The sequence below is a fragment of the Brassica oleracea genome, chromosome C8 (assembly GCF_000695525.1).
Source record: "Brassica oleracea var. oleracea cultivar TO1000 chromosome C8, BOL, whole genome shotgun sequence".
In the NCBI taxonomy this organism is placed as follows: Eukaryota; Viridiplantae; Streptophyta; class Magnoliopsida; order Brassicales; family Brassicaceae; genus Brassica; species Brassica oleracea.
This window is the reverse complement of record NC_027755.1, coordinates 27,507,528-27,522,859: the sequence shown is the minus strand read 5'-3', so window position 1 is coordinate 27,522,859 and position 15,332 is coordinate 27,507,528. Positions and strand designations below refer to the sequence as shown.

Sequence of the window (15,332 nt, the reverse complement as noted above, 5' to 3'; positions counted from 1 at the left end):
CTTAAAAAATAAAGGAATAAATAGAAACTTTACCATTCACATGTCTAGAAAGACTACTTCTCGATTGCATGTCTTCAAAGATTCTCAGACGATGGCTGAACTACAATTAGCGATGAGGGATATATAACCATGAGAACATAATAAAACAATCTATATTAGCGATCAAAACCCTGATTGTTTAATAATGTATGATTAGAAACCAAAATTCTTTGGGTCAAACCTCATGAAGAGTAGATCGATTGACTTTCCGAATAGAATGAACTGTTTTGATTAACTGAAAACGGCTTCTGAGATCTTGATTTTGTGTATTAATGGGCTTTAGTTTGTCGTTCTTAACTGGACCATATTGTATGTGTTTAGGGTTATTACTTTGAGAAAAAAACTTTGTATTCTCAATTGTTTCCATCATCATTTTGGAAAACTCATGGAAAGAGAGAAAACCATCACCGTCGAGATCAGCTTCTCGCACCATATGCTCCGCCTGTTCAGCCGTTATCTTCAACTCCATGTCCTTCGTACCTTCTCCCAACTGCATTGAGTTTACCAATCATCGTTGTTTTTTTGTGTATTGGGTTTTGTCGTTTGTTTTTTTCTTTTAACTTTTGTTTTCTCATATTGTCTATAATGGTGATAAATGAAATATTGGAAGTCACACACTTTGATTAAAATGATATAAAAATGATCAGCGAATTCATATGTGTTGATATTTTCATTTCTTATCTTCGTAATAATTTGATCGACCATTAACGTTATTAGCGCTTTCATGATCAAAAACTGACCTTTATAGGGTTAGTTAGTGATTACTTAGATAGTCGTTAGTATATAAATCAAATATTATAAGAAAAAAGATATAAAATTTGGATTTTAAAATTTAACAATTTATACGAACAGTAAATAAATTATTTTTCTTATTCTACCCAAAATTAATTTCAAAAATATAGAATTTTATTAAACTGTTTAAAAAAAAATTAATAGCTCTAGAAATTTATAAAATTATATAGTTACATAATTATTTATTTTTAGAGTTTTTACTGGACTTTGTTAAAAAAAGTTTTGTGGTGGACAAAACAATCTGAAATGCTGGACAAAAAAATAGAATTTGGTATAGTTTATGGCTCAATATAATGATTAAGTAAGAACTGAGTTTTAAAATGTTTCGGCTTCAAATTAACTGGGACTTGAATCTGAAGTTTTGTCTGATTCTGAGTTAACCGTTAGGTCGTCAACTCTGTTTTTTTTTGTTGACTGGAGAGTTGTCACAATTTCCTCTGATTCCTGTCGGTATTTAGCGTTTTTAGTTTGTGAGATTGAAAAATGATAATTGTTTTAAAGCGTGATTGATGAGAGATTTGCTTACATCATTTTCGACTGCCTCCAGTGTAGTCACTGATCTTCAGCGGTTTCGTCGGCGTCAGATATTAGTCCTGCAAGAGAGAAGGTTTGAATTTGTTAATTGGGTTCTTTTGTTTTGTTATTCGTCTCGGTTAGTTAAATGCAAACTGAAACCGTGGCGATCTGATTTATGATTTGATGTTGTATTTGTTAATTTGCTTGGTTTCGTTTGTCTAAACTTAACTTTTGAGACTTATGCTTCGTTTGCACTTAGGTGGTTTGAGTCGGGTAACCAATTCTATGGCAGTCATTTTAATACTTAAGAGGTGTTTGTTTCCTAATGCAAGAACTTCTCGGTGAGTTTCTTTTCTCAAAATCTAAGATCCAAAATTGGAGGTGTATCAGGTCTAATGGTGGTATACTCAAGAAATGTATATCTTTACTTTTGTCTTGTTTACAATGCTCTTTAAAATATAGTACACTATGTATCGAAATATATATAGTTTGGATCATGCCAGAGGTTTTGATAGCACATTCACTACAAGAAAACATAATCTTAACGAGGGCGGTTTTCCTCGTGAGTTCGTCGTAAATGAGGCTTTACGACGAATTAGCGAGGAACCACGTTTGCTCGTTACTCATCTGTCGTAACACATATTTCCTCGCTAATTCGTCGTAACTTAGCGAGGAATATATTTCGTCGTAAAGACGAAGTAGATCATTTCGTCGTAAAGACCACGTCAATATTCCACGTAAGGAGGTCGCTATATTTCCTCGTAAATACCTCGAAACGAGTTCCTCGTAAACTACACGCAAATACTTTGAAAGTATTTCCTCGCAAAATACACGTAACGACCACGAAAAGATTTCCTCGTAAAATACTCGTTTATCTTTCCTCGTTATTTTCTCGTAAATGTTTCCTCGTAAAATCCAGTTGTGATGAACACCGTAAGAATCTGGCATATTACGAGGGACATGCCAATTACCACCCCAACGAACTGTTTCGTTAGCTCCGTAGTAGTCGATTTGCGCTTCAATTTGTTCTCCAGTTAGATATGGAGGAGGAGTGTCTCTCACAACCCTTTTGTGCCTAAACAAATTCTTGTTTCTTCGGTAAGGATGGCCAATGTGAAGAAATCGACGGTGACAATCAAACCAACTTGTCTTCCTACCATTCTTCAGTTGAAACGCATCTGTCGTTCCATTACAATATGGACAAGCTAATCTCCCATGTGTAGTCCATCCAGACAACATCCCATAGGCAGGGAAATCACTTATGGTCCACAAAAGCATCGCTCGCATCGTAAAATTCGTCTTCGTTGAACAGTCATACGTCCTCACCCCTGTTGACCACAAATCCTTCAACTTTTTTATCAGTGGTTGTAGGAAAACATCCAGGGACCTTTTTGGATGGTTCGGACCAGGTATTAATATGGTCAAGAATAGTAACTCCCGTTGCATGCACATCTCCGGTGGCAGGTTGTATGGAGTAAGAAAGACTGGCCACAATGAATATTGTCTCCCTGACATTCCGAACGGACTAAATCCATCTGTGCATAATCCGAGATACACATTCCGGATATTGCTAGCGAAATCTGGATGTACTTTGTTGAAATGTTTCCAGGCTCTTGCATCTGATGGATGAGTCATCTCACCATCCGTCTGAGTATGCTCGGCATGCCATCTCATCTTTCCAGCAGTCTGCTCTGATTGATACAATCTTTTCAATCTGTCTGTAATTGGTAGGTACCACATCCTTTGGTACGGTACCCTATTACGTCCTCGTCCTTGCGGCTTGAATCGTGGCTTCTTGCATAATCGACATTCTTCTAGCTTCTCATCATCTCCCCAATAGATCATGCAGTTGTCGATGCAAACATCTATCATCTCCGAAGGCAACCCAAGACTATAAACCAGTTTCTGAATCTCATAATAAGAATCAGCAGCCACATTGTCTTCCGGCAATACTCTTTAAACAAGTCCGCCCATTCGTTCATGCAACTTTCAGGTAGATTGTGATCAGTTTTAATATTCATCATTCTAGCAGCTAACGACAATTTAGAGAGACCTTCTCTACAACCACTGTAAAGTGGTTGATTCGCCGCGTTTAACATTTCGTAAAACTTTTTTGCATCTATATTAGGTTCTTCATCTTCATCATGAGCTACGAATGCATCAGCTACCATATCATGAACCCTATCATAATCTACCATCTCCTCTTGCTGGTAACTATGTTCATTATGCAAATGATGATCAACCGGTTCTTTTTCCTGAAAATTGCTATTACTACTACTAGCTTCATTCTGATCATAATTAAAACCTTCTCCATGTTGAAACCAGATATAGTAATTTGCCGTGAAACCTCTATTTATTAAATGCTTCCAAACATTTTCACGGTTTGCCAGTTTCGAATTGTTGCATTTCCGACAAGGACAGAACATCTTACCACTTTCTTGGGCGAGCGGTGTTGAATCTGCTTGATGCATAAATGTCTCCAGACCCGCAAGGTATTCTTTCGTCACTCTCCCGTTAGCATCTCTATGCATATACATCCACTTCCGCAACTCGTAAATAGTTCTGGAGCCAGCCATTTTTTTTTCTTTCATGTTTTTTGTTGTTGGTGTGTTTAAAATGATGTTCAAACATCCATATTTATAGGAAATTTCGAATCTGGTAGTTGTAATTTTCCTATGAATTTACGACGAAAATTAATTAGGTGGCAAAAAAAACGTGTAACACCTACAAAGTTGGTGGATTCAAAATTTCCTCGTTAAATACACGTAAACTATTTCCTCGTAAATAACACACAAAGTTTACGTCGTATTTACGAGGAAATAGTTTTTCCTCGTAAAATACTCGTTAAGTTACATCCACTTTACGACGAAACACTTTTGTCGTTACGTTACGAGGAAATAACGGTGACTTTAGTTTTCCACGTAAATTCCTCGTAAAATCGACGTAAATTTACGAGGATTGTTTTTCCTCGTTAAATTTCCTCGCTAAGCATGTGTTTTCTTGTAGTGATTTGATTTGCGTCTAGCTCCATAATAATATAAAAATAATTTAGTTTCTCATCTATAAATAATCGTTATTTAAAGAAAAATACTCGTAAACGTTTTTGGGGTTTTGCACATAAATAATTGTAAGTCTTCAAGATTAATGATCTAACTGAAGGAGGGATGCCTATGTAAGGAAGCAAACACATCACATATTTATTATTTAGATCAACATCACATACTGTTTCAACATATAGTAGAAATTCTATAAATTAATACTCGATAAATTAATAAACACTATGAATTAAAAAAAATTTCCGTCCTTAAGTTGGATCGGTGTAAAATATGATATTATTCGATAAAATAATAAGATAATAATATTTAGAAAACTCTTAGATAAATATATGGTCCCTTTAAAATCATAAATTAATAATTACCATAGATATAAATTTTATATAAACATATACAATTTATATATCTTCAAAATGAATTTCATCTCTAATATTAATTTTAGTTTTATTGAATTACATATAAAAGTGAATTTGTATTACATAATATGTATTCATCATACATAAACTATATCAATATTATAATAAAAATATTTAAAATTCAAATCTATAAAATCTAACCAATATAGAATATCATGAAAGAAATATTCTTTTCATTTTCTACACTAAAATTATTTTTTCTTAAATAAAATTTTAAAAAGGAAATTTTTTAAAATTAATAACTCTATAAATTAATAAATTTTCGTAGTCCCATCATTATTAATTTATAAACTTTTTACATTATAACAAAGTTATTTTCCTAAATGAATTGTATTTAATATTCATTGATATATATATGGGGGACCGAGGATTTTATTATGCGAGAAAAGTAGAATTAAAAATTTTGCTGTAGAAGAAAATTTGTAGATTTTTTGATGTGGTTTTTGATTTTATTGTTATAGAATATATGGAAAGTTCCAAAAAATTGTTATGAATATTTGGTTTTACAGAGCACTTATACAGTTGTATATTATTTCAAGAACTGTGATTTTAAATTTTTTATTAAAGCGTAATTGCTATGAATTTAATGCTGTAAAAATAAATAGGGCTGTGGACAGCACCTACGGCCACTACCAATCAATCAATTTTTTACACATTGAGAAGTTATATAAGTGCAAACCCTTATATCATAGCTATAAAATGCTAATAAGAGGCAGCAATCATCATTTTGGAAAACTCATGAAAGAGAGAAAACCATCACCGTCGAGATCAGCTTCTCGCACCATACGCTCTGCCTCTTCCGCCGTTATCTTCATCCCCATGTCCTTCATACCTTCTCCCAACTGCATCAGTTCACCCATTCTTTTTATATTATTTGTGGGATACATAAATTTAAATGCTTTCTTTAAGTTTTATTTTTTAAGTTATACATAAATTTAAATGCTTTCTTTAAGGTATAAAAAAATCTAATGAATTTATTTTCTTTCGTTGTTTTGATCTCATTTTATCATATGACCATTTCTATTTTCTATGTTATGGTCATGTAACATTTTGGTTAAAATAATAAAAGATTACGTTTTAGTTTCTATATATTGTTTACCTCAAGTGCATATATCAGACTGTCTCCGTCTCTGTCGAACACTCTGAATACTTCTAGCAACTCACCCGATGCCGATTCCTAAACCAATTTTTTCAGTTAGTATATTTCTCTAAGCCATTTACTAATATTCACTAATGTTAAACGTTTTTTAAGAGTATATACATACCTGAGAAGTGTTTTGAACCATTATATACAAGAAATCATCAAAAGTGATGATACCATCGTCGCCAAAGATATCGACATCGCTCATCATCTCTTGAAGTTGTTTCGCCTTTGGATTCTTTCCCATCGATTTCATCACTTTTGTTATCTTTTCTTTAGTGATGAACCCAACATACATAAATCAACTAATCCATCATCATCGTCTATGATCAATTATGATGTAGAAACTGTGTATGGAATGAGATAAAAGAAAACAAAATCAAACAGACATCGGAGTGTTTGTCGATGAGACAGAACACAGAAGGCTTCGTAAAACTCTTGGATCTGCTCATCAGTGAAAGCATCTGCCATGTTCGATCACAAAGAAAAATCAAAGCTCTTCTTGATGATTAACTTTTCTCTTGGTTTGTTATGTGAAGGAAGATGATGAAGAAGAATGAGAGCATTATACCTGGATTTAAGTAGCTACATGACCTCACACTTCTTTTTTTTATCGCTCTTTTGCTCTCCCTCAAGGTCCACATACATGACCTTGGGTTTCCATATTTTGTGGGGTTTTTTCTTGGGGAGTCACGTGGCTTTGTTCAAATTTTTGACTTCAAGGCTTTTAAAACCTTTGATTACACATCAATATTTAGAATCTTGACGTATTGCTGGGGTTTGAAAACTCAAGTATTTAAAAGTCGTACTATACGAGCAAGTTGAAATTTAGTTTCCTGGTCTCTTTAATTATGCACATTGAAGAAAATTATTTAGACAGAGGAATACATCTTATTTAGAATACTGAGTTTAGAAAGAAGTTAATCAAGAAACAAGAAACATTGGCTTCTGTCAAGTTATTTTGGGTGACTATAAAATGATTATTTAGGTATACAAAGAACATCATACTCTGATGAAAAAATTATAATGATATCAACATCTGCCAAATTCTGAATAATCACATTTCAGAAACGTGTAAATTTCTTAGATTAATGGTTACATTTTTATGATTGATGACATTATACGCATGTGCAGACATTATATGATTCTTAGTTTGATGGTTGCATTTCTATGATTCATCATGATCAATTGTATTATCTTATGTTACATTTCTATGATTCCTTATGACACTAAGTAAGGCTTAAATTAGAAACATTGTGGGTATCTTCTTTTATATATATATATTTATTTATATGTCCGTCCATTGTGGTCACATATATGTGACTAGGTAATCAAATAACCCCTAGATGTTCCTCTCACTAATCACTACTTTGGTGGTAAGTTGACTATAGAGAAAGTTTAAGATCAATGCGCGCGGTGTAGTATACTCGTAAATGGATGTGAGTATAACATCAGCTGCCATTTCCGTATCTAGATCTATGCATTGATTTAGATCCATACCAAATACGGACAAACTCAACAAATCAAGAAAATAACAAGGGAATGTTTGATCTGGTTAGATAAGATATTATTAATAATCTGACTCACGTGAACTTCTGATTTACTTCCCCACATCGTTACATTCGAATTACTTTTGAGCTTTTTTTTATTAATGTTACCTAAATGTTCCATTTCATCACACTAGTACATGTTTAATTTTGCAGCCGATATCTTGATTTCTGTATTAGATGGCAGATCTCCCTTACAATTTATTTGTCTTCTCCCACGAATAATAACACCATTCATGTTACATATAAAGTGCAGAATACAGACAAAAAAGGACAAGCATCAAATCGATATGATACATCTATATCAATTAATAAACACAATTATGCTCATTCTAAATAGTATTAGGAATATTAGTTGAGAATTAAAACCTCATTTATTTTATGTTACAAAGGTAACAATTAAATAAATACGAGGTATTTATTAGCAGTTAGTCTTAACTAATATTTGGTTAGCAATATTTTTATCGTAATTAACATAATCCTTATTGGTACACTATCGACATTATCAACTACTACTATCACTGGTCAAACAACACAGACCAACGACCAATCGGTTATTATATAAGACCCGCGTTAAGTTCAAGAGGTCTCGATGGTTTACATATATAGCAGGATAAAGATAAATTTATATAAAAATTATTTAAAAAATATTATACGGAAAAATAAATGTATATTCTTGATTGAATTAATATTTTGGTCTTTAAACAATTTTTTTAACTTTTGTTAATTACATAATTTGTTTACTGATGATCTGATCTCATTTTTAATAAAATTTTATGTCAAAAAATCACTTACCGCATAAGAACTTAACTTTTAGGTCGAAAAATCTCGAGTCTACTTGGTTACAATGAAATTATGTCAGCTCGATTTTATATCATGATTTAGTCATTTAAAAATTAATTATGATTATGAGAAGTTTACGTTCACGTGCCAATCCTATCTATCTTCAATATTTTTCTCTTTTTCATTTTGATTATTGTTCGATATAAATATTGATTTTGAAATTTATTCTCATTTCGTTTGTTTGTTTTGACCTGAGATTTAGAAAATGCTTATATTTAAAATAATTAAAGAGATACATACTTAGGTTAAGATCTGCACCTTTTGCAGAATAAATATTTTATATTTATTATTTATTTTATATTTTTCTGCATATTATGAAATAATAAAATAATAAATATATATTAAATAACTAATAAATCAGTTACAATTGTGTAATAAATTGGTGTGTACAAATAAATCAAACTATCACTCTTTTTTGGGGTATAAATGTTAAATTTTATTACCAATTTTTTCTTTTGACAGAATTACAAGGATGACAAGAAACATAATGCAGAAATGAAACTACACACAAACTAATCTAAGACTCAATATAATCTAAGCAAGGCCTACTACAAGCAAAACAACAACCTAGTGGACACAACAAAGTTGGAACAACCACTTGCCACAAAAAGAGAAACCGCATTAAGCACAAGAGCTGAGCCCGGTAGAAATTGGCAGTACCCGATGAACAACTCTAAGGATCAATTCCTCAAGAAAAGCTTGTGAGAGACCTCCCAATCAGCAGCACAAGGAGAGAACACCCGAGCAAGCAATCGCTCATACAAGACGAGCATTTATTTGGAGGGAAAGACCATAAGTCGAAGTCCCTCACCGAACAAGAAACACAGGTTGAGAAGAGGCTGATTCGCCTAGAAGCGATGCGGTACCTGCAACCAAGAAGAACAGAGATCCTCCTATCAAAGACTGCTGAAACAGCAAGCTTCAATAATGGGATGGAGGACATCCAAAGACGCCGCCACGGAATGAAATTGAGCTTCTCTGACCACAAAAACTCGACAGACATCCACGCCATTCTTCTCTTAGAACAAGAGGAAGATTCTTCTAGGGTTGAGAGAGAGAAACTTGGTGACAGAACGAGATCTACAAAACCAGTGAGAACGGGTAACCAAAACCCGACAACCAGAGAGGCCAACTTTGTTGTGGGCTCGCCGCCAGACAAACCCGCAAGCCGGAACAAACAAAGACCGAAGAAGATAATACCAAACCGGCGAAGTAAAATCAACTACTACTCCACGCGCCTCCGAACCGGAGACCTACACGACGCACGCCTTGATGTTGTGAAACACCGAAGTCCAGCTTGAGAAAGAGGGAAGGCAGCTCCTTGCCGAGACACCAAGACAAAGGAGCGGACACCTGCCACCTACACTCCACACCGACAAAGACCCAAACATATAGATCTAAGTTGGGAGAGTTTGATCCGTAACTCACGCGCCTACACCTCCGGTCAAAAGACAGATCGAGAAAAGAGATCTCAAAACTCTCAATCCGCTTGAAGACCACCCTAAACGCCGACCTCTAATGCATCCATGTCTTCCTCGCCTCACCGCAACTCCAGCAAACCAACGTCAATAGGATCCTTCGCCGGTGCCCCGGGTTTGGATAATGAAATCAAGTGGTCTGACCAGAGCGTTGATATATTGGAGAGAAATCGAAAGAGTGATAAAGGCAAAGAAAAAATAGAGAAGGAGGAAGAGCCCTTCCGGCGACGGCAAACCGCCAAAGCCGGTAGAGAAGCGTTATACAATTTGGATTTGGATGTAGAGAGGATTTAGAGAGAGAAAAAATGAAGAGAGAGGTTCTCCCAAACTATCACTCTTGTTTATTTGCAATCATTTTAGGGTAAATAAACCAAAAAATCAATTTTATTTATCGTATATGATATAGAATTAAATTTAAATGATATTAACATATATATATATAGTACACTTCTAATATGGATATTTATCAGATGAAGTTTCTACTCATATGATTTTGTGATTATTTGCATATTTGTGTAACAAAATTTTACAACAATGATTTTTTTTTAATGTGAAATATTCAGTGGTTTCAATAATTTATAATTATTTAAAAAAAATGAAGATTTCAAAATTAAAATATTAAAATTTTAATATATGTTCAACGCATATATCAAAATATAAATATGTATTTTGATATGATGTATAGTTTAATTTAAACGATATGAAATATATATATATATATATATATATATTAACATAAAAACCTATTAAAATAAAATTATTTCTTCATATGGTATTATAATCATTGTATCTTAATATAGAAAAAAAAAACTTGATCATAAAAGTTGTGTGATTTTAACAGTTTTAGTAATTTATACTCATTTAAAAAAAATCAAAATACAACATATACAAAAAGAACTAGATTTTTATTATATGATTAATGTAATTATGTAATTTATTTTAATAATAAAGAAAAACACAAAAATGATAAAAAAAAAAAGTATACAGATTGTTATCAAATCTTTATTGTTTAAAATCATTAATTGCTATTTATATATATTTTAATCACATTAGGTAATTCCGTAGGTTTTATTTAAGAAAATCATGCAAAACAATAAAGATTTGATATATGCGACCAACTATAACCTACGAAATATTATTTTGTTAGAGAGTATAATTTTTAGACTATAGTTTTATATAAGATGCTCTAAAATTCTTTGAAATAGGATTTAGAAGGTATACACAAGTGTCACATAGGATGAGTTTTTTTAATTTTTACAAAATTCAGGATATAACATTTTAAAAGATCGTCAGTTAATATATATATATATATATATATATATAGGGGATTATAAAGATTCCATGAGAGCCAATAAGACGAATTGAAAATGAAAAAAAAAACATTCTCTATTTTGTAAAGAAAAAATAAAACAAAAAGGAGAAAATGATCATTAAAAAGACGAAAAAAAAATGGAGCCGTTGCACCTTCCTCTCCGTTTTAAATACTCATAACATTTCCTCATACGCTCCAATATTGAAGTCTTTAATTTTCTTGATGCGATGGTGAGATCAATCCAGAAAGGAGGAGTCTTGATGATGTCTTCATCCTCTTCCTCCACAACCACAAGCAACAACGGAACCGACTCCGACGATTCTCTCAGCCCCTCCGCCTCTTCCAAAAGCTTCGTCCTCACCACTCTCCCTCCCCCCATCACCGGCGCGTACAAGCCACTCGCCGTCCTCTCCGCTCACGTCGGCTCCGTTTCGTCTTTAGCTCTCTGCGGCGATTTCTTGCTGAGCGCTTCTCAGGGGAAAGACATCATCGTCTGGCAACAGCCAGATCTCAAGATCTTTACCAAATTCGGACAAGGAGACGGGTCCGTGAAGGCTTTGGTCAGCGTGGGAAGCAAAGTGTTCACGGCGCATCAAGACAGCAGGATCAGAGTCTGGAAAGTGTCACGGAGAAGCTCCGAGAACGCTTTCAGGCTCGTGGACTCGCTTCCCACGACGAAAGATTACTTGGGGAAGTTTATGAAACAGAGCAACTACGTTCAGACGAGGAGGAACCATAAGAGGCTCTGGATCGAACACGCCGATAGCATCTCGTGCCTTGCGGTACACGCAGGGATAATCTACTCAGGGTCTTGGGATAAGACGCTTAAAGTGTGGAGATTGTCGGATCTTAAGTGTCTTGAGTCGATCAAGGCACATGACGATGCTATTAACGGCCTTGTTGCCGGAGAAGGCAGAGTATACTCTGCTTCTGCGGACGGGAAGATCAAGATTTGGGGGAAAGAGAAGAGGAAGAAAGCTGATTCGTCTTTGTCTTCTTCTTCTTCTTCTTCTTGGTCACATGTTCTGAAGGCGACACTGGAGGGTCATGCGGAGGTTTCTGTGAACTCGGTGGTGGTTTCCGGCGAGGGGAGGTGGGTATACGGAGGAGGGTCAGATGGGTTTGTGATGGGATGGGAGAGGAGTGAGAAAGGAGGAGACTTTGAGGAATGGAGATTAGGGTTTGAGACGAGAGGACATAAGATGGCAGTTCTGTGTATGTGTGTGGTTGGGGAAATGGTGTGCAGTGGATCGGCTGATAAGAGCATTGGGCTGTGGAAGAGAGAAGAGAGTGGCAGGCTCTGTAAATTTGGAGTCATTCAAGGGCATGAAGGTCCGGTCAAATGCTTGCAAGCTTCTCCCAATAATGTTGGTGCTGGATTCATGCTTTACAGTGGAAGTCTTGACAAGAGCATAAGGGTTTGGTGGGTTTCAAAACAAGACTGTGTAGAAGAAGAGAAGAAGAAAACAAGTTTTAGGACATTGTTGATGCAACAGGGATGAGTAGGAAGATGTTATATTTGGTGTTTCTTTTTTGTGGGTTTTCATATACGTTTTATGATATATTTGTAATTTGTTATTCAATTTGTAAAGTTTTTTTCCAAGATATAAATGATATTGATTCGTTTTGATAGACTTTGTGTCTACGAACTGTTTTGGTCCTAGTGATAAAGTCTTATACTCTGCTTTGGGGTTGCCTTTGCTTTGTATTGAAACTGTAGCAATGGGATGATGGCTTCTGCGTTGGACAAAACTATTTTGTTTAGCCTACTTTTTGAGCATTGATCACCGTCCAATTATCGAAACAAGAGTTATGCAACTCCTCAATCATTATCATGCTTTAACCATGTTCCAATTAATGTCTTTTTTATTATTTAAGCAGGTACCCATCATAATGGACCAACCTGGTGTTTTGAAAGTGAAGCATATATCTCCATTGTTTAATCAAGAAAAAGCAGAGTTCCTCAGTTTTCAATATAAAAGTGAGATGAGAAAGCTTTGAAGGGATGCATGTAGCCAAAAGCAGAAGTGCTAACATGTATATATGCCTTTTTTTATGAAGTTGGAAGAGATTAGGTGAAATGTGATTAAAACCACCCTAGAAAGATACATTAATCATATTCTAGTTATAAAGGCAAAAACTTTGGATAGTTTAGTATGAAACATCATCATCAAAAAGGGTATATGACCTATGAAAGAGAAACATAAACCCTATCTTTGAATTTCTATAGGCATCTTAATGCCTCACAACTTAAACTAATACAACATCAAAACATCCCCGAGAACTATGGATTACATTACCTACTTAGATGAGAAATTGACCTTCCTGCTCTGATAATCATCTCTTATAGGCCTTGAGTTTCTGTAGTTACTGTTGTATCCATATGATTCATCTCTTTCTCTGTTTCGCCTACCCCAACCATCACTGGATCGTTTCACATCCCATTCTCTTCGATTCGTCTCACTCACTCTACGTGTTTGCCAACCGCCTGCATTAGGCCCATATTCTCTCCGAGCTGTATTGCCAGGCCCAAAGCCAGCTTTCCATGGATTATAACTCCTTGGCTCCCTATAATCCTGACTACATTTCGTACGACGCCACTCATTCATCTCCAAATCTCGCTTTTCCCATCCATCACTGCCACCACCTCTATCATCCCAACCCTTACCAGACCAACCTCCCCAAGTCGTATCTTCTGCTGTCTCCTTTCTACAGCTAAGCTTGGCTTCCCAAGGATTGTCGAGCATTTCATCCTCTCTGGCTGGCACACTTTCAGAACCTTTTGCCTTCTTGTTTTGTTGTCCTGACGTATCCCATCCATCGTTTCCCTGGCCCCATCTGTCATTACCCTTATCTTCAGTTTTCCACTCAATCTCCTTCCATAAGCAATCCCCAGACATTGTATCATTTGCTTTCTCGTTACCAAAACTAGGCTTAGCTTCCCACGGCCTTGTCCTATCATTAGGATGATCACTACTACTCTCTGCTACGTTCCAGTCATTCCCTTTCTTCACCAAACCATCAACATCATGAACTTCCTCACTACACTCCCACGGAATCTTCAACATCCGAGCCTCTTCAATAGGGACAAGGTTACTACAACCACTCCAACTCCTGTCTCTCCGCCCTCGTTTCAAACCAGACTTAACCTCATCATCAGGAGGCGTAAAGTACGCCCCTTCTAAATCACTAATCAGTTCAGGGTCAACCGTAGTGTCCCAATCCACATCACTGACGTAAAGATCCGGATCAGGAAGAGATATATCACAGTGAACTCCATTAACATGTGACCAAAACCGTTTCTTCTCGTCGTGGAAAGTCTCTTGACAAGCGGAATCATCCCAAGTGATTACGTTACCTGTGTACCAGCTCTTGAAGTTCGTAGCTTCAACAACTTTTGGCCATGGCACTGATCCAATCACTTCGCAGAATCTCTTCTCCCATACTGGAATCCCATCGTCTTCACCATATCCTTATACAATACAGTAAAGACAGTGAACAATAGCTCCTCAAACAATCGTAGGAGACGGAAACTAAAACGAATTAAGATCATATTACCAGAAGAAGAAGGTCTTTCGCTATACCATCGCGAAGGAGATCTGCGACGGTTGAATCTGGATCGATTGTTCCACTTTCCCATCGAGAAGCCTCAAAGGGATGACGATTGATGTTTCGAGGACAAAAGAATGGTTGAGATGGGAGAAACTAGGGCCTGCGGCGGGAGAATTTGGGAGGAGCTGACGACGGAGCGAATTGGATACTGCAGAAGGAGGAGTGAGAGCATCATTAACCTAGATCCTAGATCTCTTTTTTTTTTTTTAATATTAAATATGAGGTAAGAGACTCGCTAAGAGACGGTAACATCTAAGGGTTCCAAAGCAAAAGCAAGTTTTTTAATTTAGGATTCTTAAAAAAAAAATTAAACAATTTTTTTGAATAAAATTTATTTATTAAATAGAATAAAATTTATTTATTAAATAAAACATAATAAAATATAACATTTTAAACATTGAATTTTAAATAAAATCATAAAAACAAAGATTAGTAAAATAAACGAGAATAATTTGAAAGAAGCATCCGAACTCAGTTGTTGTTTTCATCACGTCCAAACAAAAATTAGTAAAATATGTGTAGCAATTGTTTTAGATTTTCATACAAAAGAAAGAACAAGAATGTTGTGAACAAAATTTGGTGT

The 15,332-nt window shown here is 35.1% G+C and overlaps 3 protein-coding genes across 4 annotated transcripts; 1 reads left to right on the top strand and 2 right to left on the bottom strand.

Annotated features, from left to right (window-relative positions):
• Nucleotides 1-5,418: 5,418 nt before the first annotated feature.
• On the bottom strand, nucleotides 5,419-6,599 carry LOC106311087 (calmodulin-like protein 9). 2 transcript variants are annotated; one of them, XM_013748323.1, is made up of 5 exons: nucleotides 6,529-6,599; nucleotides 6,347-6,421; nucleotides 6,082-6,230; nucleotides 5,916-5,993; nucleotides 5,419-5,658 (listed from the first exon to the last, which is right to left on the bottom strand). In XM_013748323.1, exons 3-5 carry the CDS (start codon nucleotides 6,211-6,213, stop codon nucleotides 5,539-5,541), a joined length of 330 nt encoding a protein of 109 aa, XP_013603777.1. In that variant the 5' UTR covers nucleotides 6,214-6,230; nucleotides 6,347-6,421; nucleotides 6,529-6,599; the 3' UTR covers nucleotides 5,419-5,538. The 2 variants fall into 2 exon arrangements, with proteins under 2 accessions (XP_013603777.1, XP_013603776.1); XM_013748322.1 differs by having other exon boundaries at nucleotides 6,082-6,421.
• A 4,704-nt stretch (nucleotides 6,600-11,303) lies between these two features.
• LOC106310235 (myosin heavy chain kinase B-like) lies at nucleotides 11,304-12,735 on the top strand. Its single transcript, XM_013747470.1, has one exon. It carries the CDS (start codon nucleotides 11,365-11,367, stop codon nucleotides 12,637-12,639), a length of 1,275 nt encoding a protein of 424 aa, XP_013602924.1. The 5' UTR covers nucleotides 11,304-11,364; the 3' UTR covers nucleotides 12,640-12,735.
• A 534-nt stretch (nucleotides 12,736-13,269) lies between these two features.
• Nucleotides 13,270-14,944, bottom strand: LOC106307473. Its single transcript, XM_013744440.1, has 2 exons — nucleotides 14,696-14,944; nucleotides 13,270-14,609 (listed from the first exon to the last, which is right to left on the bottom strand). Exons 1-2 carry the CDS (start codon nucleotides 14,775-14,777, stop codon nucleotides 13,438-13,440), a joined length of 1,254 nt encoding a protein of 417 aa, XP_013599894.1. The 5' UTR covers nucleotides 14,778-14,944; the 3' UTR covers nucleotides 13,270-13,437.
• Between the last annotated feature and the right edge of the window lie 388 nt (nucleotides 14,945-15,332).